The following is a 24602-nucleotide window of genomic DNA, read 5'->3' as shown; positions in this document are numbered from 1 at the left end:
CAAAAGCACAAAGACAGGAACCCTGTTTAATCACTTTCAAGTCCCAGCACATAATGTGACCTCTCTCATAAATTCAAGACATGAATTTACGTCTTGAACTGAACTCTTTCTTTCTCCTTCCTTCCTTCCTTCCTTCCTTCCTTCCTTCCTTCCTTCCTTCCTTCCTTCCTTCCTTCCTTCCTTCCTTTCTCTCTCTCTCGCTCTCTCTCTCTCTCTCTCTCTCTCTCTCTCTCTCTCTCCCTCTTTCTCTCTCTCTCTCTCTCTCTCTTTTTTTGAGACAGGGTCTTGCTCTGTCACCCAGGTTGTTCTGCTGTGGTGTGGTCATGACTTACTGCAGCCTTGACCTCCTGGGCTCAAGTGATCTTCCCATTTCAGCCTCCCAAGTAGCTGAGATTACAGGTGCATACCACCACACCTTGCTAATTAAAAAAATTTTTTTGTAGAGACAGGGTTTCACCATGTTACCCAGGCTGGTCTTCAACTCCTGAGCTCAAGTGATCCACCCACTTTGGCCTCCCAAAGTGCTGGAATTACAGATGTGAGCCACCATGGCCAGCCTTAAAATTATTTGTTCTCAGTTTTGGGGTCTTGGCTGTAACTGAGACCACACCAAACAACCCATTACATTAAATTAGTTAATTATTTTAGTTTTTTGAGATGAGGTCTGCCACCCAGCCTAGAGTGCAGTGGCAAGATCATGGCTCACTGCAGACTAGAATTCCTGGGTTTATGTGATTCTCCTACCTCATCCTCCCAAAGTGCTAGGATTATAAGTCTGAGCCACCTTGCCCATCTGGTGACCCATTTTAACATCCTGTTCTTGGTGTGGTCAAGTTTCAGATGATTATATCTTCCAGATTGGTTGCTCCTGTATCATTATTGATTAAGCTTTTTATCCTTAAAGTTTATTTTGTTTGATATTGAAGTAATTATACCAGCTTTTCTCAGGTTACTGTTTTTCAGATGTGTCTTTTTCCGTTTTATGACTTTCATCCTTTTTGGCTTCTCCTATTTTAGATTTTGTTCTTGTAAAGAACATTTAACTGTGTTTTATTTTTAATGTATTCTGAAAGTCTGTTTTTAAAAAGCTGGTAATTTTGACCTATTTACATTAATTGTAACTATTAATATTTTTGGAAATACTTCTACTCCCTGCCCTCTTTTTAAAATTTATTGACTTATCTATTTCTATACATTATTTTGTATTCTTTTTCAAATATGTCTTATCTTTTTACATAATCTTTTTTCTCATGTCTTTATTTTTCTCGAGACATTAAAAAATATTTTATATTTTGCAACATAATTTCACTATCTGAAAAAAATGGGTGAGTCTAATTCTGCTCTGTGCTGTTTCTACCAACTCTTGCCCAGAGTGGCTTGTTTCTTCCTGTTTTTTACATTTTTGGATCGGGAGGTAACACACACACATCTATTTGTGGGAATGCTGGACAGCCTTGGTTGAGAAACTGTTTCTTTTTATTTATTTCTATATGGTGCCTAGGAGTTTCACCAACTTGGGACAACTTTATAAAAGTTAGTTTCTCAGAGGATAGAATTTCCAAAACTTCATAGATTTATGTAAGGGTAAGCTAGTTGTAAATTCCTGAGGGAGAATTTGCTCCCTGCAGCCCAGAGCCTCAACCAAGGTAGTTAACTTTCTTTTCTAGTCCATTCTTTCCCTGAGGGCTTAGCCCTTGATTCGCATGATATTAAGCAAGGATAGGGATGGGGTAGGTCTCATTTCCAGCCTCTCACCCTTGGGAAGGATCCAAGGCCTTATTTATTTATTTATTTATTTTTTGTTATTAAAAAAACAAAGCCCCATAGAAGCGATGGTTTCAGGTTGCTTTTTATTTTAGTTTCTATGCTTAAAAAAATTGAGATATAACATATACTCAGAAAAGTGCACAAATCTTAAGCGCACCATTCAATGAATGTTTCCATACGATACACTCTTGTAACTATCTCCGTGGTCAAGATAAGGAACACTTTCTGTATCCCACATGATTCCTTTGTGCTTTACTCCAGCCAATAACACCTCCCTCCCACCCATAAAAGTAATCACCATTTGACTTCTATCACTGTATATTAGTTTCGCCTGTTTTTGAACTTCATATAAATGGAATGGTGCAGCATATGTTCTCTATTTCTGGCTTCTTTTGCTCAGTGTTATATTTATGAGATTCATCTTTGCAGTTGTGACACATTCATTCTTTCATTTCAACTTCTCATTGCTCTATAGTATTCCATAATATGGATTTAGTACAGTTTATTTGTTCATTCTACTCTTGAGGGCATTTAGATTGTTTATAGCTTTTGGTTATACACTAAGCATTCTTGTAAATTTTTTTTGTGGACCTAAGCACTAATTTGGTGGATATATACTCCAAAGGGAAATTGTCAAGTCATAGATTATGAATATATTTAGCTTTAATAGAAATTGTCTTTTTAGAGTTTGTCTCTGAACTAGGAGCCAGACAAGTTCATGCATTACATTTGATTGAAATGTCTCTTTCTAAGTTTTAAAAATCATTTCCCACTCCCCACTCTTTGTTTTGGCTGGCAACTTTTTATTGTGGTAAGATATATTAACATAGCATTTACCATTTTAACCATTTTAAGTGTACAATTTAGTGGCATTAGGTACATTCACAATGTTGTATAACCATCACAATGATCTGTTTCCAAAACTCTTTGATCATCTCAAACTAAAACTCTCTACCAATTATACACTAATTCTCCAGTGGTAGTGCTAAGTCTCAAGAGTGTGAGCCAAGATGCAGGAGGCAGAATTCTGAAGAGCATGCTTGCGGAGCAGTGTGCCCAGTCACTTGCCCTGGAGTGATCTAAGACCTAGTTAGAGTTGGGCTGTCTTCTCACAAACCTACCATCAAGTGGCCATTATAGTGAAGCCAGAGTATGATTTGTAATGACAGGGCAAGTTGGATCACACTCCTGAACAGCAGTGAGTTTTGGAAGCACAACATACGTAACACGAATTTTTTTGAGGCAAAGTTGCTTTGGGTCAAACAGTGGTTTCAGATCGTATTTGGGAACCAGGGCTATTTGCAGTCAGGGCAGTGTTCCTTGTCTTGGCGCATCCAAGGGTGGTTTAGGACAGATTATGTGAATTATTAAAAAGCTTTCTTCTGTTAGTTTCCAATTGTTCTTTCTGTCCTGTGATCCTAGGGCTGATAGCACTTTTCTCCTTGGCCAGCTGGCTCCCTTTTAGGCTTTGCCAATGGGTGTGCTGGAAGGATGCTGGAGGAGAGAAAAGGGACTTACTCTTTCCTGATTTGCCTCCTATTCCTGACACTACTGCATCCACCACAACTCTTCACTCTGGCAGCAGCACTTAGTCACAGGCCTGGCTTTCCCAGCCCTTCCAGAGCCAGCCCCAGGTGCCTTTCATGGTACCAGCATCATGAGGTCCCTCTCTGAGCTCCTGAGGTAGCAACGCCAGCTGGGCAGCCCCCTCACTTCTCTGCTCCAGGTTCTAATAACTCCATCCTCCTCGCAAGTCCTAGGGATGCCAGCTGCTTCCTGCTGTTACTGTTATATCTCTGTGTGCCGTCAGTGTCACTGTTAGCATTGTGAGTCCTTTTAAAGGAGGAGACCACCCCTCATATTGTCTTATGCCCAATTTCTGCCTCCAAAGAAAGAAGTAAAAACTAAAAGGCAGAAATGAAATCCACAGGCAGACAGCCCGGCGCCGCACCCTGGGCCTGGTAGTTAAAGATCGACCCCTGACCTAACCAGTTATGTTATCTATAGATTCCAGACACTGTATGGAAAAGCACTGTGAAAAGCCCTGTCCTGTCCTGTCCTGTTCTGTTCTGTTCTGTTCTGTTCTGTTCTGTTCTGTTCTGTTCTGTTCTGTTCTGATTACCGGTGTATGCAGCCCCCAGGCATGTACCCACTGCTTGCTCAGTCACCCATGACCCTCTCATGCAGAAAGGGACAGGAATTGCTCACTCGGGGAGCTCGGTTTTTGGAGTCGTGAGACCCTCTCACGCGGAAAGGGACAGGAATTGCTCACTCTGGGAGCTCGGTTTTTGGAGTCGTGAGCCTGTGGATGCGCCCAGCTGAATAAAGCCCTTTTCTTCCACAACTCAGTGCCTGAGGGGTTCTTGTCTGTGGCTCATCCTGCTACACTTTAACTGTGTTTAACCCATCCTCCATATTAAATTCTCTAATTCTATTTGTTACAATAGCTGGTGTGTCTTCCGTTTTCCTGACGGGAGCCTAACTGATAACTTCTATCTCGATAGATGTACCAATGGAATAGAAAATCAAGGAAATGTTATGATCCAAGTTAAACACTGTTAAATAATTAATGAGTATTAACAATTCTGTCAACAAAATCAACTTAGGGCCGGACGTGGTGACTCAACACCTATAATCCCAGCACTTTGGGAGGACAAGACAGGTGGATCACTTGAGCTGAGGAGTTTGACACCAGCCTGGCCAACATGGCAAAATCCCGTCTCTACTAAAAATACAAAAATTAGCAGGGGGTGGTGGTGCACGCCTGTAATCCCAGTGGAAGGAGAGGCCAGCTAGGCTTCTTAAGTCGAGTAAAGGCTCAGAAAGCTGTGAAACTCACTCATTTCCTGCATCAAGCCTTACTTTAGTCCTAGATAAATAATATTGAAGCTATATGTTCAAAATATTCTTTTTTTTTTTTTTTTTTTTTGAGACGGAGTCTCACGCTGTTGCCCAGGCTGGAGTGCAGTGGCGCTATCTCGGCTCACTGCAAGCTCCGCCTCCCGGGTTCCCGCCATTCTCCTGCCTCAGCCTCCTGAGTAGCTGGGACTACAGGCGCCCGCCACCGCGCCCGGCTAATTTTTTGTATTTTTAGTAGAGACGGGGTTTCACTGTGGTCTCGATCTCCTGACCTTGTGATCCGCCCGCCTCGGCCTCCCAAAGTGCTGGGATTACAGGCTTGAGCCACCGCGCCCGGCCTCAAAATATTCTTAACACCAGGATTTGTGCATGTGTTTTCTTCCCCAAGAAAGCTATAAACAGTGAAAATTTTGCTGTAAGCTTCCCTGTGTCCTCTCTCCCTTCCCCACGCTGAAACTAAAAGGAATGTTAATTGCCCATTTGTCTATGATCAGCAGACCTTATCTAGGCTTCCAATTCTGATTCCTTGTAAAAATACTTTGTAAAATCCTGTGAGATCCTGTCTCCTTTGCCATGCCACTGCAAAGTCATAAAGTAGATGAAACCTAAGTTGCAATTCCGGTTTTCCTCAAAATCTAAGACATTTAATTGTTTTTGTTTCTTGCTCTAGTAACATCTCCCCACCGCACCAGCAGGTATTTCCTGCCTTAAAGTTTAAAAAGTGATAAAAGAATCTAACACTGGCCACCTGCTCAGGACCCCTTCCATGCTGTGGAAGCTTTGTACTGTCACTCTGCTCAATAAAGCCTACAGCTTTTTTTCTCTTAGTCCATGTCTCCATCACTCACCGCAGGTGGCCACCACACCAATTCTTTGGCGTGGCTAAGGCAAAAACCTTTAACGTTACACCAGCTACTTGGGAAGCTGAGGCAGGAGAATCCTTTGAACCTGGGAGGCGAAGGTTGCAGTGAGCCGAGACCGTGTCCGCTCCAGCCTGGGCCACAGAGCGAGACTCTGTCTAAAAAAAAAACAAAACAAGTCAACTTGGCTCTACAGAAACACGAGCACATTAGTAGTTGCCAGAGCTGTGGAGACGGGGAATGGGGTGACTGCTAATGAGTATAGGGATGCTTTCTGAGGTGATGAGAATATTATGGAATTAGATAGTGGTCATGATTGCACAAGTCTGTGAATATACTAAAAACCAATAAATGGCACACTTCACAAGGTTAATTTTGTAGAATGTGGATTATATCTTAATTAAAACAAAATTTAAAAATCAATGTAACTGTCTCCTAGTCCCTGGCGTGCCTCTAAGGCACTTCTTTAGTATTCAGTCTGTTTCTTACTGAGTTGTAAGAATGGTCTTAGTCCTCAAGGACTAGCAAGTCTTCTCAAGAAGAGATGGAGTCCTTACTAGGACAGGACGCTTTACTTTGTGTGGCCTCAACTATTCATGACATCTTACAGAGGTAATATTTGCAGTGACATTATTTTGCCACTTGTTGAACATAAGAGGAAGGTGGCTGAGCCACTCGATTGCCCGCTGACACAGGACATCTGCGCAGAGGAATGTGTGCATCTAAGTTTCTTACCCTTGGCATTGATGGCAGCGTGGGTCATTGTGATTATGTGGAGTGGCCCAATTCAGCAAGGATTAATAAAGTTTGTTTTGCACATGTTCTTTGATCAGAGTTCAGACACAGGGATGGAATTGAGGCACAGGGATTGTGTATGGGACAGTATCAGTGAAGATCCCAGTAGGGTGAGATACCCCAGCAGTCCCAGTGGTAGGAAGTCGTCACCACCACTAGGGCTGAAGGGACCAGGGAAGAAAATTGTGCTTTCAGAGCCCAGTAGAAGCTGAAGCCATGTGGAAGGGCTCTACCACAGATGCAACCTCCAAGCAAGGAGGGAATGGGAAAGAAATACCTCACTTTCTCACTCCTGTAGCTCTCCTGTCTTCTCTTAGTGCCTCCTCTTGGGTTAAACCCAACTGGAAGTCAGAGAATGAGGGAATCCCACTACATAGGGCATGGCAGAGAAAAGTAGAGAATGGTTGGCAGGACATGGAGTGTCTGGCAATATGGCTTTGATGGAGTGACAGAGAGTATTCATAATTAAAGTCATGTAAATAATTTTCACAATCAGAGCTTTTGGCACATTGCTGACTGCTGTTGTATCCATTTTTCCTTCCTTCTGGTTCTATGGAGAAAGTTTCCACCTCTCTTCAAAACCGAGGTCCTCCAAATGGGCTGTTGATTCCATGCCTACCTGTCTTCTCGGTGACCTTGTTCTACCAGTTTTCCTTTCTCCTGTATCTTCAGCATTGTCCTCTCCACAGGGTCCTTCTCACCAGCAGTATCATATGCTGTCATGCTTTCCTTGCCAGCGGAAACCTTCCCACTTCTCCCTTCACTTCTCATTTACAACCAGACTTCTCCAAATGCTCGCACATAGTATCTTCACTTTCCCATCTCCCATTAATGTTTCTTTCCCCCATTTCTGGCTCAAGTTATTTCTGGCACGAATTATTATTTTTTAGCAGCCTTATTGAGATAAAATTCACATACCATACAATTCACCCATTTAAAGTGTACATCTCAGTGCTTTTCAGTATATTCACAGAGCTGCACAGTCATCACTGCAATCAATTTAGAACATCTTCATCACCCAAAAGAAACCCGTCCTCATTAGTCTGTATTTCCTCTCAACCCTCCCAGCCCTGAGGCAACCCCAAATTTCCTTTCTGCCTCTATAGACATGCCTATTCTGGACATTTCATACAAATAGAATCATACAATATATGTTCTTTTGTGACTAGCTTCTTTCTCTTAGTGGAATGTTTTCAAAATTTTTTCGTAGTAGCCTATATATCAGAACTTAATTTCTTTTTTTCTTTTTAAAGAAACAACGAGGTCTTGCCCTGTCACCCAGGCTGGAATGCAGTAGTGTGAATATGGCTCACTGCAGCCTCTAATTCCAAGGCTCAAGCAATCCCTCTGTCTCACAAAACTTCATTTCTTTTTATTGCTGAATCATATTCCATGGTATGGTTATGCCACATTGTATCTATCCATTCACCAGTTGATGGACATTTGGGTTGTTTCCACTTTTTGGCTACTGTAAAGAATGCTGCTGTGAACATAAGTGTCCAAGTTTTTTTTTTTTTTGGACTTAAGTTTTCATTTCTCTTGGGTATGTATACCTAGGAATGGAATTACTGCCTCCTAACTCCATGTTATACTCTTTCAAGAGCTTCCAGGCTGCTTTCCAAAGCGACTGTATTATTTTTCATTCCCACCAGCAGTATATGAGGGTTCCAGTTGCTCTACACCCTTGCCAACACTTGCTATTATTTGTCTTTTTGATGATAGCTGTCCTGGTGAGTGTGAAGTGGTATCTCAGGGTGGTTTTGACATATGTTTTCCTATTAGCTAGTGATGTCGAGCATCTTTCATGTGTTCATTTTTGTGTTTTTGAGACGGGGTCTGACTCTGTCCCTCAGGCTGTGCTGTGGAGTGCAGTGGCGCCATCTTGGCTCACAGCAACCTCTGCCTCCTGGGTTCAAGTGATTCTCCTGCGTCAGCCTCCCAAGTAGCTGGAATTACAGGCACGTGCCATCACGCTCAGTTAATGTTTGTATTTTTAGTAGAGACGGGGTTTTGCCATGTTGGCCAGGCTGATCTTGAACCCCTGACCTCAAATGATCTGCCTCCCAAAGTGCCTCCCAAAGTGCTGGGATTACAGACGTGAGCCACCGTGCCCGGCCTCCTGTTCTTATTAACCTTTTGTATGCTTTCCTTTGGAAGCAGGTATTCGGATCATTTGCTCATTTTAAAATTGAATATTTGTCTTTTTATTTTTGAGTTGTAATAATATTTTATAGATACTAGTTCCTTATCAGATATATGATTTACAATTTTTTTCTCCCATTCTTTGGGTTTTCTTTTCAATTTCTTCATGGTGTTCTTTGATGCACAAAAGTTTCTGATTTTGATGAAGTCTAATTTATCAATTTTTTTCTTTTGTTCTGCTTTTGGTGTCAAATCTAAGATAACTTTGCCTAATCCAAGATCATGAAGATTTATGCCTATGTTTTCCTATAAGAGTTTTTTTTAGTTTTAGTTCTGAAATTTTAGGCCTATGATCCATTTTGAGTTAATCTGTTTGTATGGTATATGGAGAAGGTTCCATTTCCTTCTTTTGCAAGTGGATATTCAGTTGTCCCAGTACCAGTTGTTGAATCCCATTAACTTTACTATTATATGGTATTGGAAACGTATGGAAAAATTTATATGACATTCTCCCATTTGTTTTGTGGGCATATTCTTTTCAAAAGATTACTGTGTTATTTTGTCGAGGTTTCTGGATATATCATGCGGATGCCAAGATAAACATGTGTGTTCATTCTGCCAAATTAACTAGAGTGTCTGGTTCCTGAGGGGATTTCAAAGCTGGGATGTATAAACACATATGTCCAATCTGCCGTGATCAGCTGGAATTGTCTACGTGCTTAACACTCATTTTCCCTGTTAGACTGAAGTGGCTTCCAGCCTCCATTACCATTCCAGTGTTTAGCACTGCGTCGAATGAAGTGAAAAGGACGAACTGAATGAACGATGGAGCGAGGTCAGAAGAGTTGGTGGTCATGGAGAGGACCACAGAATGTCTTTGGATAGAAGGAGGGACACCATGTCTCTTGGGACTAAAAAATGATGAGAATGCATTCAGATACAGATTGCATGGTCAAGAAAGGAACACATGGGGGCAAAACATGGGGAATATGGGACTTCCCAAGGCTTTTCTGGAGAGAAGTTTGCATGGACAGGCTTGGGATCCTCTGCAGATGTATTCTTGAAAGCCCAAAGTGGCTGCTCCTATTTACTTTTTTTTTTTTTTGAGACAGGTTCTTGCTCTGTTGGCCAGGCTGGAATGCAGTGAACATAGCTCACTGCTGCCTCCTGGGCTCAAGCAATCCTCTTGCCTCAACTTCCTGAGTAGGTGGGACCACAGGCATGCACCACCATGCTTGGCAAAATTCTAAAATATTTGTTGTAGAGATGGGGTCTCACCATGTTGCCCAGGCTGGTCTCAAATTCCTGGACTCAAGCAATCCTCCCTCCTCAGCCTCCCAAAGAGCTAGGATTACAGGTATGAGCCACTGTACCCAGGCCTGATTTACTTTTACCATTTTTTTTTTTTTTAAGAGATGAGGTCTTGTGCTGTCACCCAGGCTGGAGTTCAGTGGCACGATCATGGCTCCTGCAGCCTTGAACTCCTGGGCATGAGCAATCCTCTTGCTTCAGCCTCCTGAGTAACTGGGATTACAGGCACGTGACACTGCATCCAACTACTTTTCTTTGTCCTAAAATGAGTGTATTTTGTGGGCATGTCAAAAGACTTATTGAACTTTATAAACCAGTTTTCTTTTCTGAAGTTGACTAGTTCTCAACTTCTTCCTAAAGCATTTGCTAGTAGAAGAGTTTAGAAAGACAAAGTGCAGGCATTTTGAATCAGACAAAACTGATTTCAAATAGTTTTTCCAACTACTGTGTGACCTAGGAAAATTTCTTATACTTTCTGAGCCTCAGTTGTCTCTGCTGTGAAGTGGGGAACATAATATTACTCATCCCAAGGTCAGTGTTTAACTAAATGAATTAATATGTGTGAAGCTCTTAAATTGATGCCTGTTACACAACACCATGCTCAATTAAAAACTTCGTCTAATTTCTCTCTCCAAACCAATACTCTGGATTGTCTTCTTTTGAAACCACATCTCATCTTCAACTTCTGACATCATCTTCTCTCCACCCCTTCAGCCTTCTTTCTTTTCACCTTGATATGAATATCAAGGTAGATTTCTATGCGTGATTGAGTCAGGGATAGATCAAAGATGGACTTTTTCATCTTTCTGCTATTCTTTGGGCCTTAGCAGCTATGCTTTTAACCACTGACAATTTTGAATTTGAAACATCATGCCATTTTCAGCTATCTCTAGCTTTTTTTTCCAAGTGAAGTTAATTATAGTTTTATAAATTGAAGTCATAGGACTAATTTTCACAGTGTTACTTTTAAGTATCTGGAAAATAATAGTCATTTCTCTATTTAACAGACATACACGAAAGAATGGGCTGACATTCTAAACCACAAAAGTAAGCATGTGGAAGAAGCTGTCAGAGAACTTATATCAATATTTGAGCAGATTTATGAAGTGAAATACACTGGGAAACTAGCAAAGCAGTCAGGTAACTTTTCTCGTTACTATGTTTGAATTACAAGATCTACAGATTCGTTCTTATATAAGCACCTTCTGCTTAGCAGATACTGAATTCCAGACCCTCCCTTCCCCAGAAGCAAAGAAGGTGTTCAGCATAAATCACATTGTTTGTACCAACAGTTTAAGCGCAGAGAGTTCTTTTTGTTAGTTAAGCAATGGTGGGAACCCCCACCCCTGTCAAATCCAAGTTCCCAACCCAGGTCCATCATTGCAAGCTGGCCTTCCTATGGATAGCAGTCTCAGGCCTGCTATGCTAACTCTATTTTTTTTTTCTAGTACAGCATTCTAATCAAGTCACTTTGACTATTTGATTTATTTTGCTTTTTTTTTTTTTTTTGAGAAAAGTGAACCAGGAAAAGGTAAATTCTATAATTTTATTGAATCTGGAGAACTTAATCTGGGTGAGACCATGTTTTAAGACTTTTTTTCTTTTCCTAGATCCTTCTCTGTAGAGTAAGCTATGAATTCCTACTTAGAACTGTCTTTGGGGTTTGGCTACAGATAAATGGTACCCAGTTGACGAGTGCATTCCCAAGGAAGAAAACACGATAAGGAAGCATGTATTCTCCATCATCCATTCCCCCTCCCGTGATTAAAGGATGCCCTAAAAGGCTCTGTGTCATAACTCTAACTTTTGATTCTGCCCATGTCCTCATAACCTTCATTCAGTTTGCTTGACTGGGACTAAGAGAAACTTCCTTACTTCATCACATCTGTTCAGGCAAATTTGTATGACAAGGTGCCTGTAGCATTCAAAGTTGATGAAATAATTTTTACCTTATTGATTTTCCTGTTCTCTCAATAGGTTCTAACAGTTTCAGTTTTATTCATAAGCCTGAGAGAGAAGCTGTGAATTTGGATCCTCTTTATCAGGGGCAGGGAATTTTAAGAAAAGGTTCCTTAGTAGGGGAGTGTTTTGCTTCCTAGATTATGGTTTAAGAACATGAGACCTTTAGCTTTGCTCAGATTATTGTCCTGTCCTTGATATCTCAAATCTTTGGATAAATTGGAAGACAAAGACATATTTCATCTTAAAGTTTTGTTTTCAAGCTCGAAATAAGAACTGACTAGGTAAAACTTTGTAGTTGGAGGTTTTACTTAGTATTGTAAGGGGATGTGCCTGTCAGTCACGAACCCTGTTTGCTACACACCTGCTCTTCTCCCCAACTGCTGCTCAGGGAAGTAGTGTGAGGCTGGCTTTGAGCAAGGCTAGCCACTGACTGCACCAGGAGTAGGTCACTGACACAGTGTGCCACCCAGACTCTCGAAGGAGACCGGAGAGATGGCTCTGCCATACAGGAATGAAGTTAATTAGCTAATTACCAACATATTTGAAGTAGGGAATCTGTGAGAAGTTGGCTTTTTGGAGTGAGAGGAGAACATTCCAGTCAAGCAGAGATCCCATGACAGTGAAATAGCAAGGAGAGAGGAAGAGAGAAAGAGAGAGAGAGAGAGAGAGAGAGAGAGAGAGAGAAACTGTGAACTGTACCTGGAACACTGGTTCTTAATGGGACTAGAAGGGATTTTGCCCCTGAGGGAATATTTGGCAAGGTCTGGAGACATTTTGGTTGTCACACAGTGTGTGTGTGTGTGTGTGTGTGTGTGTGTGTGTGTAGCGAGGGGGTTGCTACTGGCTTCTGGTGGATAAGGGCCAGGGATGCTGTTAAAAACCCTACAGGACAGCCCCCAGCAACAAAGAATTGTCGCACCCAAGATGTCAGTAGTGCTGAGGATGAGAAAGCCTGAGCCTGGAATGAGTATGCACATCACACCCTTCCTCTTACAGTTTTTCCACTTCGTTTAATTAGTTTTCATCACAAGCATCAAAAACACAAAAATATCATTTCATTCAAGTTAGAAAACTCAAAAGGTAAAGAGATAATTTAGAAGGATAATAGGTAAAACTCTCTTAAAACTTTTCTGAATTCTAGATTGTATATTTACAGAGTGTATTTCTTAGTAGAATGACAATTCTATTGAGGTGGATAATTTAAATTGAATTCAAGGATGACTCCTACAGGAACAAATGCAAAAAACATTTTTTAAAAAACAGTTTTTAAAGTAAGAGCTTTTTTAAAAGGGGCTTCCTAAGAGGGTTTGGCCATGTAGAATACACGTAATGCTAAAAAGTCAAATGTTATATTTTTGTTTTGTCTTTTGTCTACAGAACAGCGGAAACACGTTGTTTTTGGAAGTGAAACAGAAGAGGGTGAAAACAATGACTATGAAGCTAATGTTGTGAATGAGGTTGATACTAATGATAAAGAAGATGAATTTAAAAAGGTATTTATTGTGGAACAACTTCATACAATTCACAGAATTATGGTTTATAGGATTATAGATAAACCCCATATGGTGCTTCTTCCAGGCAGTTCTGCAACCAATCTGTATCTAATGTATAACAAAATCCATAAAGTATAATTTTCAATTTTATATTGTAGGCTCAGGCAGTCCTTTAAGTTTTCCCCAATATCACAGCTTCTGATGTGATTCTGTCAATCACAGTTTAGTAGTCACCTTCCCTCATTGTGATTGACCATGTTTTCTTATATAGTAAATGTGACTTCAGGGATTGGAGCATCAATCAGTTTGACTCAGAATGGAAAACTTTGTTCTCAGTTATTGTGTTTAATGGTTAACTGTATTGCAAGTCCAGATTGTGGTTCACTTGGGGCTCAGGGATCTGCATTTTAAACTGGCACTGTGGCTGACCACTCTGGACTCTCCCCCAGGAGAAGCCCTAGATAGGCAGATTTTCACGTTGTGTTGAAATGTGTTGAGAATGAAGGTTCAGAAGGGGGCCTGGGGTTTCTTTTTCCTTCTTAGCCCTCACGGTTCTGGTCATGCATGAACTTTGAATGTCACTGTCACATTTGCACTCATTCCTGCTTTCTCCTCCCCGGGTCAGTTTTCTTTTAATCCTTCATACCCACCTTCTTTTCATTCTTTGTCTATTTTACCCACTTTGACACAATCTGATACAGTTTTAGAACTAAACAGCACACCTTTATTCCATTTTCACCTTCTTGCTCAAGGATTATATTGCCAAATAATTGGGAAACACTTTGCTGCAGCATCTAGACTTCTGCAATTTAGGCTTCTTCTCAGTACACTCACCAGGCAGCTGTTAGCAACCAGCAGGTGTCAGCTGGAGCAGTCCTCTCTCAGAAGTGCTTGTCTTCCAGTTGCATTACCTTTTGACACTGGCTGAAGTCCTCAGAGCATGATTGAGTACCCTCAGAACCTCTCCAATTGGGGGATCGCTGGGGCTGCATTAGTGGTCACCTCCTAAATAGCCTCTGCCTCTCAAATTCATCTCCCACATTGCTGCCAGAATGGTCTCACGTAAAAATCTGATTATGTCACACCTGTGCTTTAGCCTGAGCATTCACCAGCCCTGACTGTACCCCATTGCCACATGGAAAAAGCTTGATATTCCTCTTTGTTCATGCCGTATTACTCTCTCTTCTGCCACACCAACCCAGTCTCAGAGGGGCTGGGTTCTAGAGCAGTGAGGAACAGTATGGCCAGAGCCTTGCCCCGATGTGTGACTCATTGTGTAAGCAAGACATGGGCCCACATCTCTGCCTACCAGGCTCCAAACCTGTCCTGTGCTCTGATCAATAAACTTGGCTATTTCTCCCAAGGGAAGGAAGGGTGTGGAGAGAGGGTCAAACCACAGTCCCAGAGGGTGGAATTTTCATCTCATATATTTGAGTATTGCACATTTTAAAATACATTTATCCACCAAGCTGAGCTTCTTGAGGATGGAGACTAGTTATCTTCTTGTGCCCACGCCCTTAATTGAGAAATGTACCACGTTTAAAGTGCTTCAATTTTGTCAGGTGAAAATTGAGTATTGAGCCAGCCAGGATTGCTCTGAACATACTGTGTGAATTTTGGTTTTTGAATAAGTTCCTTTGGTTTGCTAGGGTGTTTATGCAAACACATTTTTCATGTATTTTTGTTTGTCTAAAATAACCAGACAAATAATTTAGGATTGAATTTATTTCTACACTGTCATTGAAATTGTACAGTTTATTATTTGTTGTCTTTCACATGCCACATCTAATATTGTATCATTGTTTTGGGGATGCTTGAGGTTTTTTTGGAGGAGAGATACCAAATTTAATTGATTTCTTATTACAGGAGTGTAAAGAGGTCTTTGCTTTTTTCTCTCATCAATTACTAGACAGTCTTCAAAAAGCTACGCGGTTATCTCTGGACACAATGAAAAGAAGAATATTTGTTGCAAGGTAAGTGGAAAATATGCTAATTATATCTGGTAATCATACTTATATTGTAATGTGAATAGCACCTCTAATAAATTTATTAATTTAAAAAACTATAAAATTTAAAATATAGCATTCATTAAAAGACTGTGTGAAAGTATTTGTGTAATACTGCAAGAACTGTGGTCAAAGGAACACCCATGTTCCCCACACCCTACCTGAGATAAAAAAGACTACCAGTCCTCTCATGGGTCCTCTCCCTTCTCACCCAAAAGTAACTGCTATCCTGAACTTGGTGTTTATCATTGTCTTGGTTTTCTTCACAGTTTACTATGTTTTTGTATCCCCAGTCCACGTATCATTTAATTTTGCCTGTATTTGAACTGCACTTGGTATACTGTTTTTGAGATTCATCCATGAGGTATAGTTTTTTACGCTTCTGTGTAGTTGGAGTATACATAGTCTGTTTATCCATTCTACTGGTGATGGTGATTTGGGTTGCTTCAGTTTGTGGCTATCATGAATAAAGCCTCTGTGAGCATCTTGGAACCGTCTTCTGCTGCACCTGCTAAGAGTGGGTTTGGTGGGTCCTAGGGTATGTGGATGCCTCATTTTACCAGGCAGCACCTAGTGAGAGTGCCCATGGCCCCTCATCCCTGCAGACAGTATTCAATTAAAAAATTCTCGCCAACATACAGGGTGTGAAATGACATCTCATCAGGATTTTAGTTTACATTTTCCTGGTTACTGATGAGATTAAATATACTTTCTTGTGTTTATGGGCCATTTGTTGTTTCTCTTCCTTAAAATTTGTGTTCCTAGTTCAACCACGGTGGAAGACAGGGTGGTGATTCCTCAAGGATCTAGAACCAGAAATGCCATTTGACCCAGCAGTCCCATTACTGGGTATATACCCAAATAATTACAAATCATTCTCCGATAAAGACATACACACACGTATGTTTACTGCGGCACTGTTCACAATAGCAAAGGCTTAGAACCAATCCAAATGCCCATCAATGATAGACTGGATAAAGAAAATGTGGCACAAATATACCATGAAATACCATGCAGCCATAAAAAAGGATGAGTTCATGTCCTTTGCAGGGACATGGATGAAGCTGGAAACCATCACTCTCAGCAAACTAATACAAGAACAGAAAACCAAACACCCCATGTTCTCACTCATAAGTGGGAGTTGAACAGTGAGAACACATGGACACAGGGAAGGGAACATCACACACCAGGGCCTCTCGGGGAGTGTGGGGCTAGGGGAGGGATAGCATTAGAAGAAATACCTAATGTATATGACGGGTTGATGGGTGCAGCAAACCACCATAGCATGTGTATACTTATGTAACAAACCTGCACGTTCTGCACATGTACCCCAGAACTTAAAGTGTAATTAAAAATAAATAATTGTGTTCCTTTTTTGGTCTGTTTTTCTATTGAATTGGATTAATTCATAAGTATTCTTAGTATATTACATTATTGATGATAATATAACAAATGTCTTTTGTCAGTTTTGCCTTATCTTTTCATTTTCTTTATTAATTTTCATTTTCCATTGCCGAGTTTTAAAAATATTCAAATTTATCGGTTTTAGTGATTTGTGGTCTTTTTAAAGAAACCAACTCTTCCCTACTTCATAATGTCTTCCAAAACTTTTGTAGTTTTAACTTTTATATTTAGGGTTTTAATTTACATGGTATTGATTTTTGTGCTTAGTGTGAGGTAACAAATAAATATAATTTTTTCCATGTGGTTAATTAGTTGACCAAGCAAAAGTTGTTAAAAAATCAGCTTAGTTGTGAGGTCAGGTGGGGGAGTTATTTAAGTTGCATTGAATCTATAGATCGATTTGGAGAGAATTAGCATCCTTACAAATATTGAGTCTTCTATTCAGAATTATGTATTACCTCTGCATTGATATGTCTTCTTTAATATCTCTCTGTGACGTTTTATAAATCTCTGTGTAAAAGTCCTACACATTTTTGTTAGATTTATTCCTTGCCTATTCATTGCTGATTTTTAATTTAATTATACTGTTCAATTCTCCCAGTATGATTGTGGATTTATTAAATTTTCCTTTTGTTTTGGTCAGTTCTTGTTTTATGTATTTTATGGCTGTGTTGTTAGGTGCATACAAGGTAATAGTAGTTAAACCTGCTTAAGAGCACTGTTCCTTTTATTTTTATTTGGCAAATCCCTTTATTTATATTAATCCTGATTCCTCACAATTCTCTTTAGTTTGTCATTTACCAGCTTTTTCTGTGTAACTGTTTCGGTCTCTTTACTTAAGCCTTTCTCTGTACTTTTTAGTTTTACCTCTTTATAGTTTTACCTCTTAAAAACATTGTATACCTGATAATTTTCCTTCAATCTCATTATCTCTGTCTTAGTGAGTTTAATTTGTTTGCATTTATTGTGATTTTTGATATAGTTGCACTTAATTTATGACATTTTATTTTGTGTTTTCTTCTCACTATTCTTTTTCTTTGATTCATTTTATTACTATTGTTGTCTTTGGGGTGGATAATTTTCACCATTTATTCTCTTTTCTGTACTTCAGTTCTTTAAGTGATTACCCTTAACTTTAGAATGCACATATTTTGCTCCAACTAAAAAAAGTACTGGCCAGGTTCACTGGCTGACACCTATAATCCCAGCACTTTGGGAGTCTGAGGCAGGCGAATCACTTGAGGTCAGGAGTTGGAGACCAGCCTGACCAACATGGTGAAACCCCGTCTCTACTAAAAATACAAAAATTAGCCAGGCCTGGTGGTGCACGCCTGTAGTCCCAGCTACTAGGGAGGCTGAGGCAGGAGAATTGCTTGAACCTGGGAGGTGGAGGTTGCAGTGAGTTAAGACTGCGCCATTGCACTCCAGCCTGGGAGACAGAGTGAGACTCCATCTCAAAACAAACAAACAACAACAACAACAACAACAACAACAAAGTACTATCCTTAGTTTTGCAGTTTTCTAGTCTTATTTCTGACTACAAGGGCTTGACAAGCTTTACTGACTGAACTGTACACATTTTATTGCTGTTTGATGTTTTAGTTTTACCTTTGTGTGAACACTCAAAAATAATATGTTAAAATAATTTATTTACTGGCATACTTTATTAAAATCTCCCGGTTCTCATGTGCTTTTTTGTATCCCATTGGTTCTTTAGTGAGGACCTGTGAGAAGCAGACTCTCTTATTCTTCTTTGTAAGTCTGAAAATGTTTCGCCCTCATACTTTCTTTTTTTTTTTTTTTTTTTTTTTTTTTTTGAGACGGAGTCTTGCTCTGTCGCCCAAGCTGGAGTGCAGTGGCGCGATCCTGGCTCCGCCTCCTGGGTTCACGCCATTCTCCTGCCCCAGCCTCCCGAGTAGCTGGGACTACAGGCGCCCGCCACTGCGCCCGGCTCATTTTTTGTATTTTTAGTAGAGACGGGGTTTCACCACGGTCTCGATCTCCTGACCTTGTGATCCGCCCGCCTCGGCCTCCCAAAGTGCTGGGATTACAGGCGTGAGCCACCGCGCCCGGCTTCGCCCTCATACTTTCACAACATTTTGGCTGGATATAAAATTTTTCTTTGTCTTTTAGCACTTGGAAAGTATTTCTTCATTTTTTTCTGAGTTATGTTGCTGCTGATGAGAAGTCTGTATGAGTCTAACTGAATATTCTCCTTAATGTTTCTGCAGTTTTCGTACCCCGTGTGGATTTGTCTTTGTCTAATCCTGCTTTGTTCTCAGAGCCCAGTTTCTATTTGAGGGTTTATAGCTTTCCTTAATGCTGGAAAAAACCTCAGCAATTTCCCCTTTAGTTATTGCTTCCAGGATATTCTTTCATTGTCTTCTTCTGGAACTCCTATTAATTGAATGTTGAATAGAATGACCACATAATTTATTGTTTCAACTATGGAACTTTTGTGAGTGAAGGGGCACTGTCCAGATGAGGTCCCAGGACACAGTGAATCTGGAACTGTCCTGGGCACACTGGATGTGTGGACATTTCGTATGTTGGGGCTTCTCTTTCTCTTCTCCTTGTCTCCTAATGACTCTGTCGTCTATGTTATCTTTTTGTCTTTCTGAACTACACTATGGGCAAGTACCTCTGTATCTATTCTAAAGATTTTGTCATCTGTGACATCTTAAATATTTCAAGAAAAAATACTTTTTCCTTATCCTCCAGATATGATATTATTTCTGTCTTTTTAGTTTAGCAATTTTTTAAAAATTTTTTTGAAAGAGTCTTCATATATCGCTGAACATTTTCCCTTACTTTAGAGCTTGTTATCTGGGCATTACTTTTATCTGGAGTGAGTTTCTGTTTCAATTTTGGGTTTTGTTAGCTCTCTTTCTTATCCTTAGACATATTCACGCATACTTGGCTTTTAATGTGCAGGCTCTCTTTGAGCGAGAGCTTTGTTTTCGTGTTTCTTTCTCCTTCCCTCCCTCCCTGTCTATGAGTTTCACTTTTGCCTCTAAATGACACTCGGAACCCTGAGTACAGAACCAGGTTTTATTTCTTCACAGTTACTGGCCCCTGGGGAGATATTGGGGGTATGGCAGGTTCGGCCAGGGAGTACACAGGAGGCCTGACTTAGTTACTTATCAAGGAGTCTGTGGATGTGCTTCTTTTGCCCCAGGTCTGCATCCGCTGGAAAAGCCGTAGCTGCGGGCAGTAGGTTGACAGACCTTGTCTCGCAGCAGCATCTGCAAGACAGGTGGGAGAGCATCATCTCAGTTTTTGGCCTTAAGTAGTGAGGCTGGCCGAGGCCCTGTCCCTCATTGAGTCCTGTCCATCCTCTATATTTCACCAGAGCCAACCTCCCGACGGTCACTGCCTCTTTCCAGCCCGGAAACCTCACTAGGCTGTCCTTGTGTTTCTCTCCATTTCTACTTCATGGAGATGCTTACCTTGTATTTGAGCATTCTTGTGTCCTTTATCTCCCATCCATGATTGTGATGGGTTTGGCAAAAAGAAGTTTTTTTGAAGGATGCACTCACTAGGCCACATTGATTTACAAGTTCTGTGGCAATTCAGCAATTTTTGAGGAAGCATACATGAGGATAGTACTAAAAAATCCTTACTTGTCTAAAATGTCTCTCTCTTATCCTCACACACGAATGCTAGCTTGGTCTTCTGGGATCAGAATCCCTTTCTCTCATACTCTACAGAGGCTGCTCCATTGGCTTCTTTGGTTTCAATTTTTAGAGGAGAGTTCTGCTGCTAATCCGATTTTCCCTTCCAAGTAACAACTTGTATTTGTTTTGATCCTTACAGGATTTCTCTTTTATTCTTGAAATTCACAAATTGTATGTTTAGATGCAGGTGGGTTTTTTTCCCCCATTAATCCTGTCAGGCACATAGAGAATCTCTTCAAAATGAAAAAACAAGCCTATTCTTAAGGTTAAAGGAGTGCTTTGCTTTAATTTCCCGTATCTACACAGTATTCACGTGCTGCGTCTAGGTAGTAAGCATCTCTGAGCGGAGTGACCCTGTGGAATTTACTTAACCTCTCCCTACCTTGGTTTCCTTATCTACAATATGAAAATAATAATAATCATAAGGTCTGCCTCACAGAATTAATGTGAACATAAACTGGTAATTTATGGAAACTGCCTGGCATACAGTAAGCATTCAAGAAATGTTACCTATTCTTATCTTTTCTCTAAGTATTTTCTCTCTCTTTGTATTTTGCATCTGAAATTTTGGAGAATACCTTCAGCTGATTCTCTAATATGCTGTATAAGGTACCAAATGATCTAGTGCGGGGTTCACTGCCTCTATTATTCAGCTGTTCCTTTATACTTTACGAAAACTCTTTCTTATTCTCAAATTATACACTTTGAATCAATGCCCACACGAATTTTATTGCAACATCTTGAATTCCACTGGGAGACTGTGAATTGAGGGGTTTTGTTTGTTTGCTTGCTTTTTGTTCAGTCCTTTCCAATAATAGGTTTATCTGGGAACCCTTGGCCCTGAGTGCTAAAAGTTGGGTCTTCACTTTGGAACTGTAGTCTCTGTTTCTTGTGATCTCCTCCCACCCCCATCTGCTTGTATTTAGAAAGGGAGATGTAAGTTTTCAGTAATGACAGTGTTTCTTGCACTCCCAGAGAAAAAGACAATGGACAGTTTGCATTTATTATAATTTTGTCTGGGATGGGGTGGAGGTTGAGACAGAGGGAGCTGTGCTAGCCAGAGTAATTTGCAGCCCTGCGGGTGTCCTTCATAACTGGACTCAGGCGTCTGTGCTGCTGTCTGTGCATGAGAGATATTGTTTAACAAAGCGGTTTTTGGAAAGCATGGACCAGACACGTCCTGTTTAATCTTGTAAAAATATAAACAAAGAAGCATATAAAGGTATATGCTGGTGATCTCATCCTATATCTGTTGCAGAGCTGGGAACAAAGAATGCCTTTAGTAAACATTGTTAAAGGTTATTACTGAGAAAAAACAGCATTAAAATAGTAGAAAATGTATATGAGATTACTAGTTTGCTTCTAAGATTATCAGGTCATTGTATTTTCTCAGTTCTCTGCAATTTAGGGCTCTGTTATAAGTAATATTCTCTTTGTGTAATGTGGCCTTTTAAAAATGTTCTTTACTATTAGGACTGAATTTTGTAGCATAATAAACTGTTAATGAAATTTTAGGTTAAGGTTAATCAGCTAAATGTCCATCTCATTGCAGCCATTATGGGCGAAAGCGATCAGAAGATATTATTTCCTTTATAAAAAGTGAAGTACATCTTGCAATTCCTAATGTGGTAAGTATTATTAAATACACTGATATTTTGGTAAGTTACTTAAGAAGCATAGTACTAAAACTGAGCTTTCATTTAGGGTGACGTTCCGGTCCTATGTATTTTTTCACTTTCCCTCACTGTTTAACAAATTGGAAATGTCATTTATATCTGTTATGAAAAAGTCACTTCTGGGATGGGCACAATGGCTCACATCTGTAATCCCAGCACTTTGGGAGGCCAAGGTGGGTGGATCTCCTAAGGTCAGGAGTTCGAGACCATCCTGGCCAACATGATGAAACCCCATCTCTACTAAAAATACAAAAATTAGCCAGGCGTGGTGGTAGGTGCCTGTAATCCCAGCTACTCGGGAGGCTGAGGCAGGAAAATTGCTTGAACCCGGGAGGTGGAGGTTGCAGTGAGCCGAGATCACGTCCCTGCACTCCAGCCTGGGTGACAGAGCAAGACTCTGTCAAAAAAAAAAAAAAAAAAAAAAGTTACTTCTGTATTAGCTCATGGTGTATTGAAGGCTTTGTTAAAGAGTTGAGTTAGCCATCTGTTCTGCCATCAGTTAGCAAGCACCCTACCAATTGCCTTGCTTTTCCTTACTTCAGACATTAAATTATCTAAATAAAATCATCACAGTTGTCCAGATCCCTACCCCAAACACATGTCTGTGAGGCAACCCACTAAGGTAAGGATGGCAGAAGAGAAAGATAAAAAGAGCCTGTGCCCTGAGCATCTGAATCATCCGTATCTTCCCGTAGCACTTATCTCTACAACTACCCCAGCTGCTGATGGGCATCTGGAACTCCAAGCCACATGGGACGGCTGAGCTGCCTTCTGCGATGGGTCAAAGGATAAGGCCAGGCAGAAACGTGACTCACCTAAAACCACCTTTAAATGGTCTGACCTCCTGAAGGATAGTGTCTTAGCTTATTTGGCACATTTCAAAGAACTGAGGTCACACTCTTGGTGGTGTAGCTTCTTCAGTTACTTTGTTTCATGGATTTCGAACACATAGTCTGTAATTTCCCACTGCATTCTGCCACCCCCATGGGGAAAAGGATGACAAGTACTAGTTTGGCCTTTTTAACAAAATCGAAATGTCATTTCTGTTATTAAAAAGTTACTTCTGCATTAGCTCGTGGTGTAATGAGGCTTGCAGGAATCGATAGCAGGAAAACTTCAGGATAGAGAAAATCTGCTTCGCCCCCCACACCATCTTCCTCTGTCATTCTCCCCATCAAATCAGCCTTCCACTGGGCCAGCTGAGGCTTGCCCCACTCAGTGGGGAGTGGAGGTGATGAAAATCGAGGGATGGACGGTATGTGCCAGCGGTATTACACATTTGTTTCTTCTTTCCGCAGGTGATGATTCCTAGTTTGGATGACATTCAACAAGCCATTAACCGTATGATCCAGTTAACCCTGGAGGTCAGCAGAGGAGTGGCTCACTGGGGGCAACAGCAAATCCGTCCCATGAAGTCGGTCATTCCCAGCCCCACCACTACTGACCTGACCCATCAAAACACAGGAAAACTGCTGAAGAAGGAAGAAAGTAAGAATGTAAAATTAGTCAATGATCTTACTGATCCTTCTGGATTTGATAGCATATAGATTTTTAAATTATTTTATATGTTTGATATATTTCGCGTTTAAAAAATAGTATGTTTCATCTTAAATGTAACATGCAGGCATTTTTTCCTGGCTTTGGGTGGTGGGTGAAAAGGATTTTTAAATCCCTTGTCTACTGTGATGATCTTAAGTTAAAAATTAAAATAAGCCTTAGCACTAATTTTACTTTCTGCATGATAGTAGGTTGGATAAACTTAACGTAAACATAAATTCGTCGCTTAAGTAATTATGAATGTGATATGATAGTGACCCAAAATTTCATGAACCTTTTTTTTTGACACTTCCTGCATAGAAAGAAACTGGTTTGTTTTTTATTTTATTTTATTTTAGTTCCAGGGTACGTGTGCAGGATGTGTAGGTTTGTTACATAGGTAAACATGTGCCATGGTGGTTTGCTGCACCTATCAGCACATCACCTAGGTGTTAAGCAAGCATGCATTAGCTATTTTTCCTGATGCTCTCCCTCCCATCACCCCCCATCACCCACCAACAGGCCCCAGTATGTGTTGTTCCCCTCCTTATGTCAGTGTGTTCACATTGTTCAGCTCCCACTTACAAATGAGGACATGTGGTGTTTGGTTTTCTGTTCCTGCATTAATTTGCCAAGGATAATGGCTTCCAGCTCCATCCATGTCCTTGCAAAGGACATGGTCTCATTCTTTTTTCATGGCTGCATAATATTCCATGGTGTATATGTACCACATTTTCTTTATGCAGTTTACCATTGATGGGCATTTGGGTTGGCTCCATGTCTTTGCTATTGTGAACAGTGCTGCAATGAACATAGGCGTGCATGTATTCTTATAATAGAATGATTTATATTCCTTTGAGTATATACCCAGTAATGGAATTGCTGGGTCAAATGGTGTTTCTGATTCTAGGTCTTTGAGGAATTGCTACACAGTCTTCTACAATGGTCAAACTAATTTACATTTCCACCAACAGTGTAAAAGCATTCCTATTTCTCCTAGCTTCATCAGCATCTATTGTTTCTTGACTTTTTAATAATTGCCATTCTGTCTGGCGTGAGATGGTATCTCATTGTGGTTTTGATTTGCATTTCTCTAATGATCACTGATGTTGAG

General features: G+C 40.5%; 1 protein-coding gene across 2 annotated transcripts in view; it reads left to right on the top strand.

The window, feature by feature from the left end:
- DNAH8 (dynein axonemal heavy chain 8) overlaps nt 1-24602 on the top strand; it is a 317698-nt gene that overhangs the window by 75827 nt on the left and 217269 nt on the right. For both annotated transcript variants that reach the window (XM_078000047.1, XM_028847604.2), the window contains 5 exons: nt 10742-10874; nt 13074-13189; nt 15056-15162; nt 21829-21904; nt 23251-23440. In XM_078000047.1, the coding sequence (XP_077856173.1) occupies nt 10742-10874; nt 13074-13189; nt 15056-15162; nt 21829-21904; nt 23251-23440 (622 nt within the window). The remainder of the gene's footprint in view (nt 1-10741; nt 10875-13073; nt 13190-15055; nt 15163-21828; nt 21905-23250; nt 23441-24602) is intronic.

This window comes from Macaca mulatta, chromosome 4, assembly GCF_049350105.2.
Source record: "Macaca mulatta isolate MMU2019108-1 chromosome 4, T2T-MMU8v2.0, whole genome shotgun sequence".
NCBI classification, from domain to species: domain Eukaryota; kingdom Metazoa; phylum Chordata; class Mammalia; order Primates; family Cercopithecidae; genus Macaca; species Macaca mulatta.
This window is presented reverse-complemented; position numbering and strand designations above follow the sequence as displayed.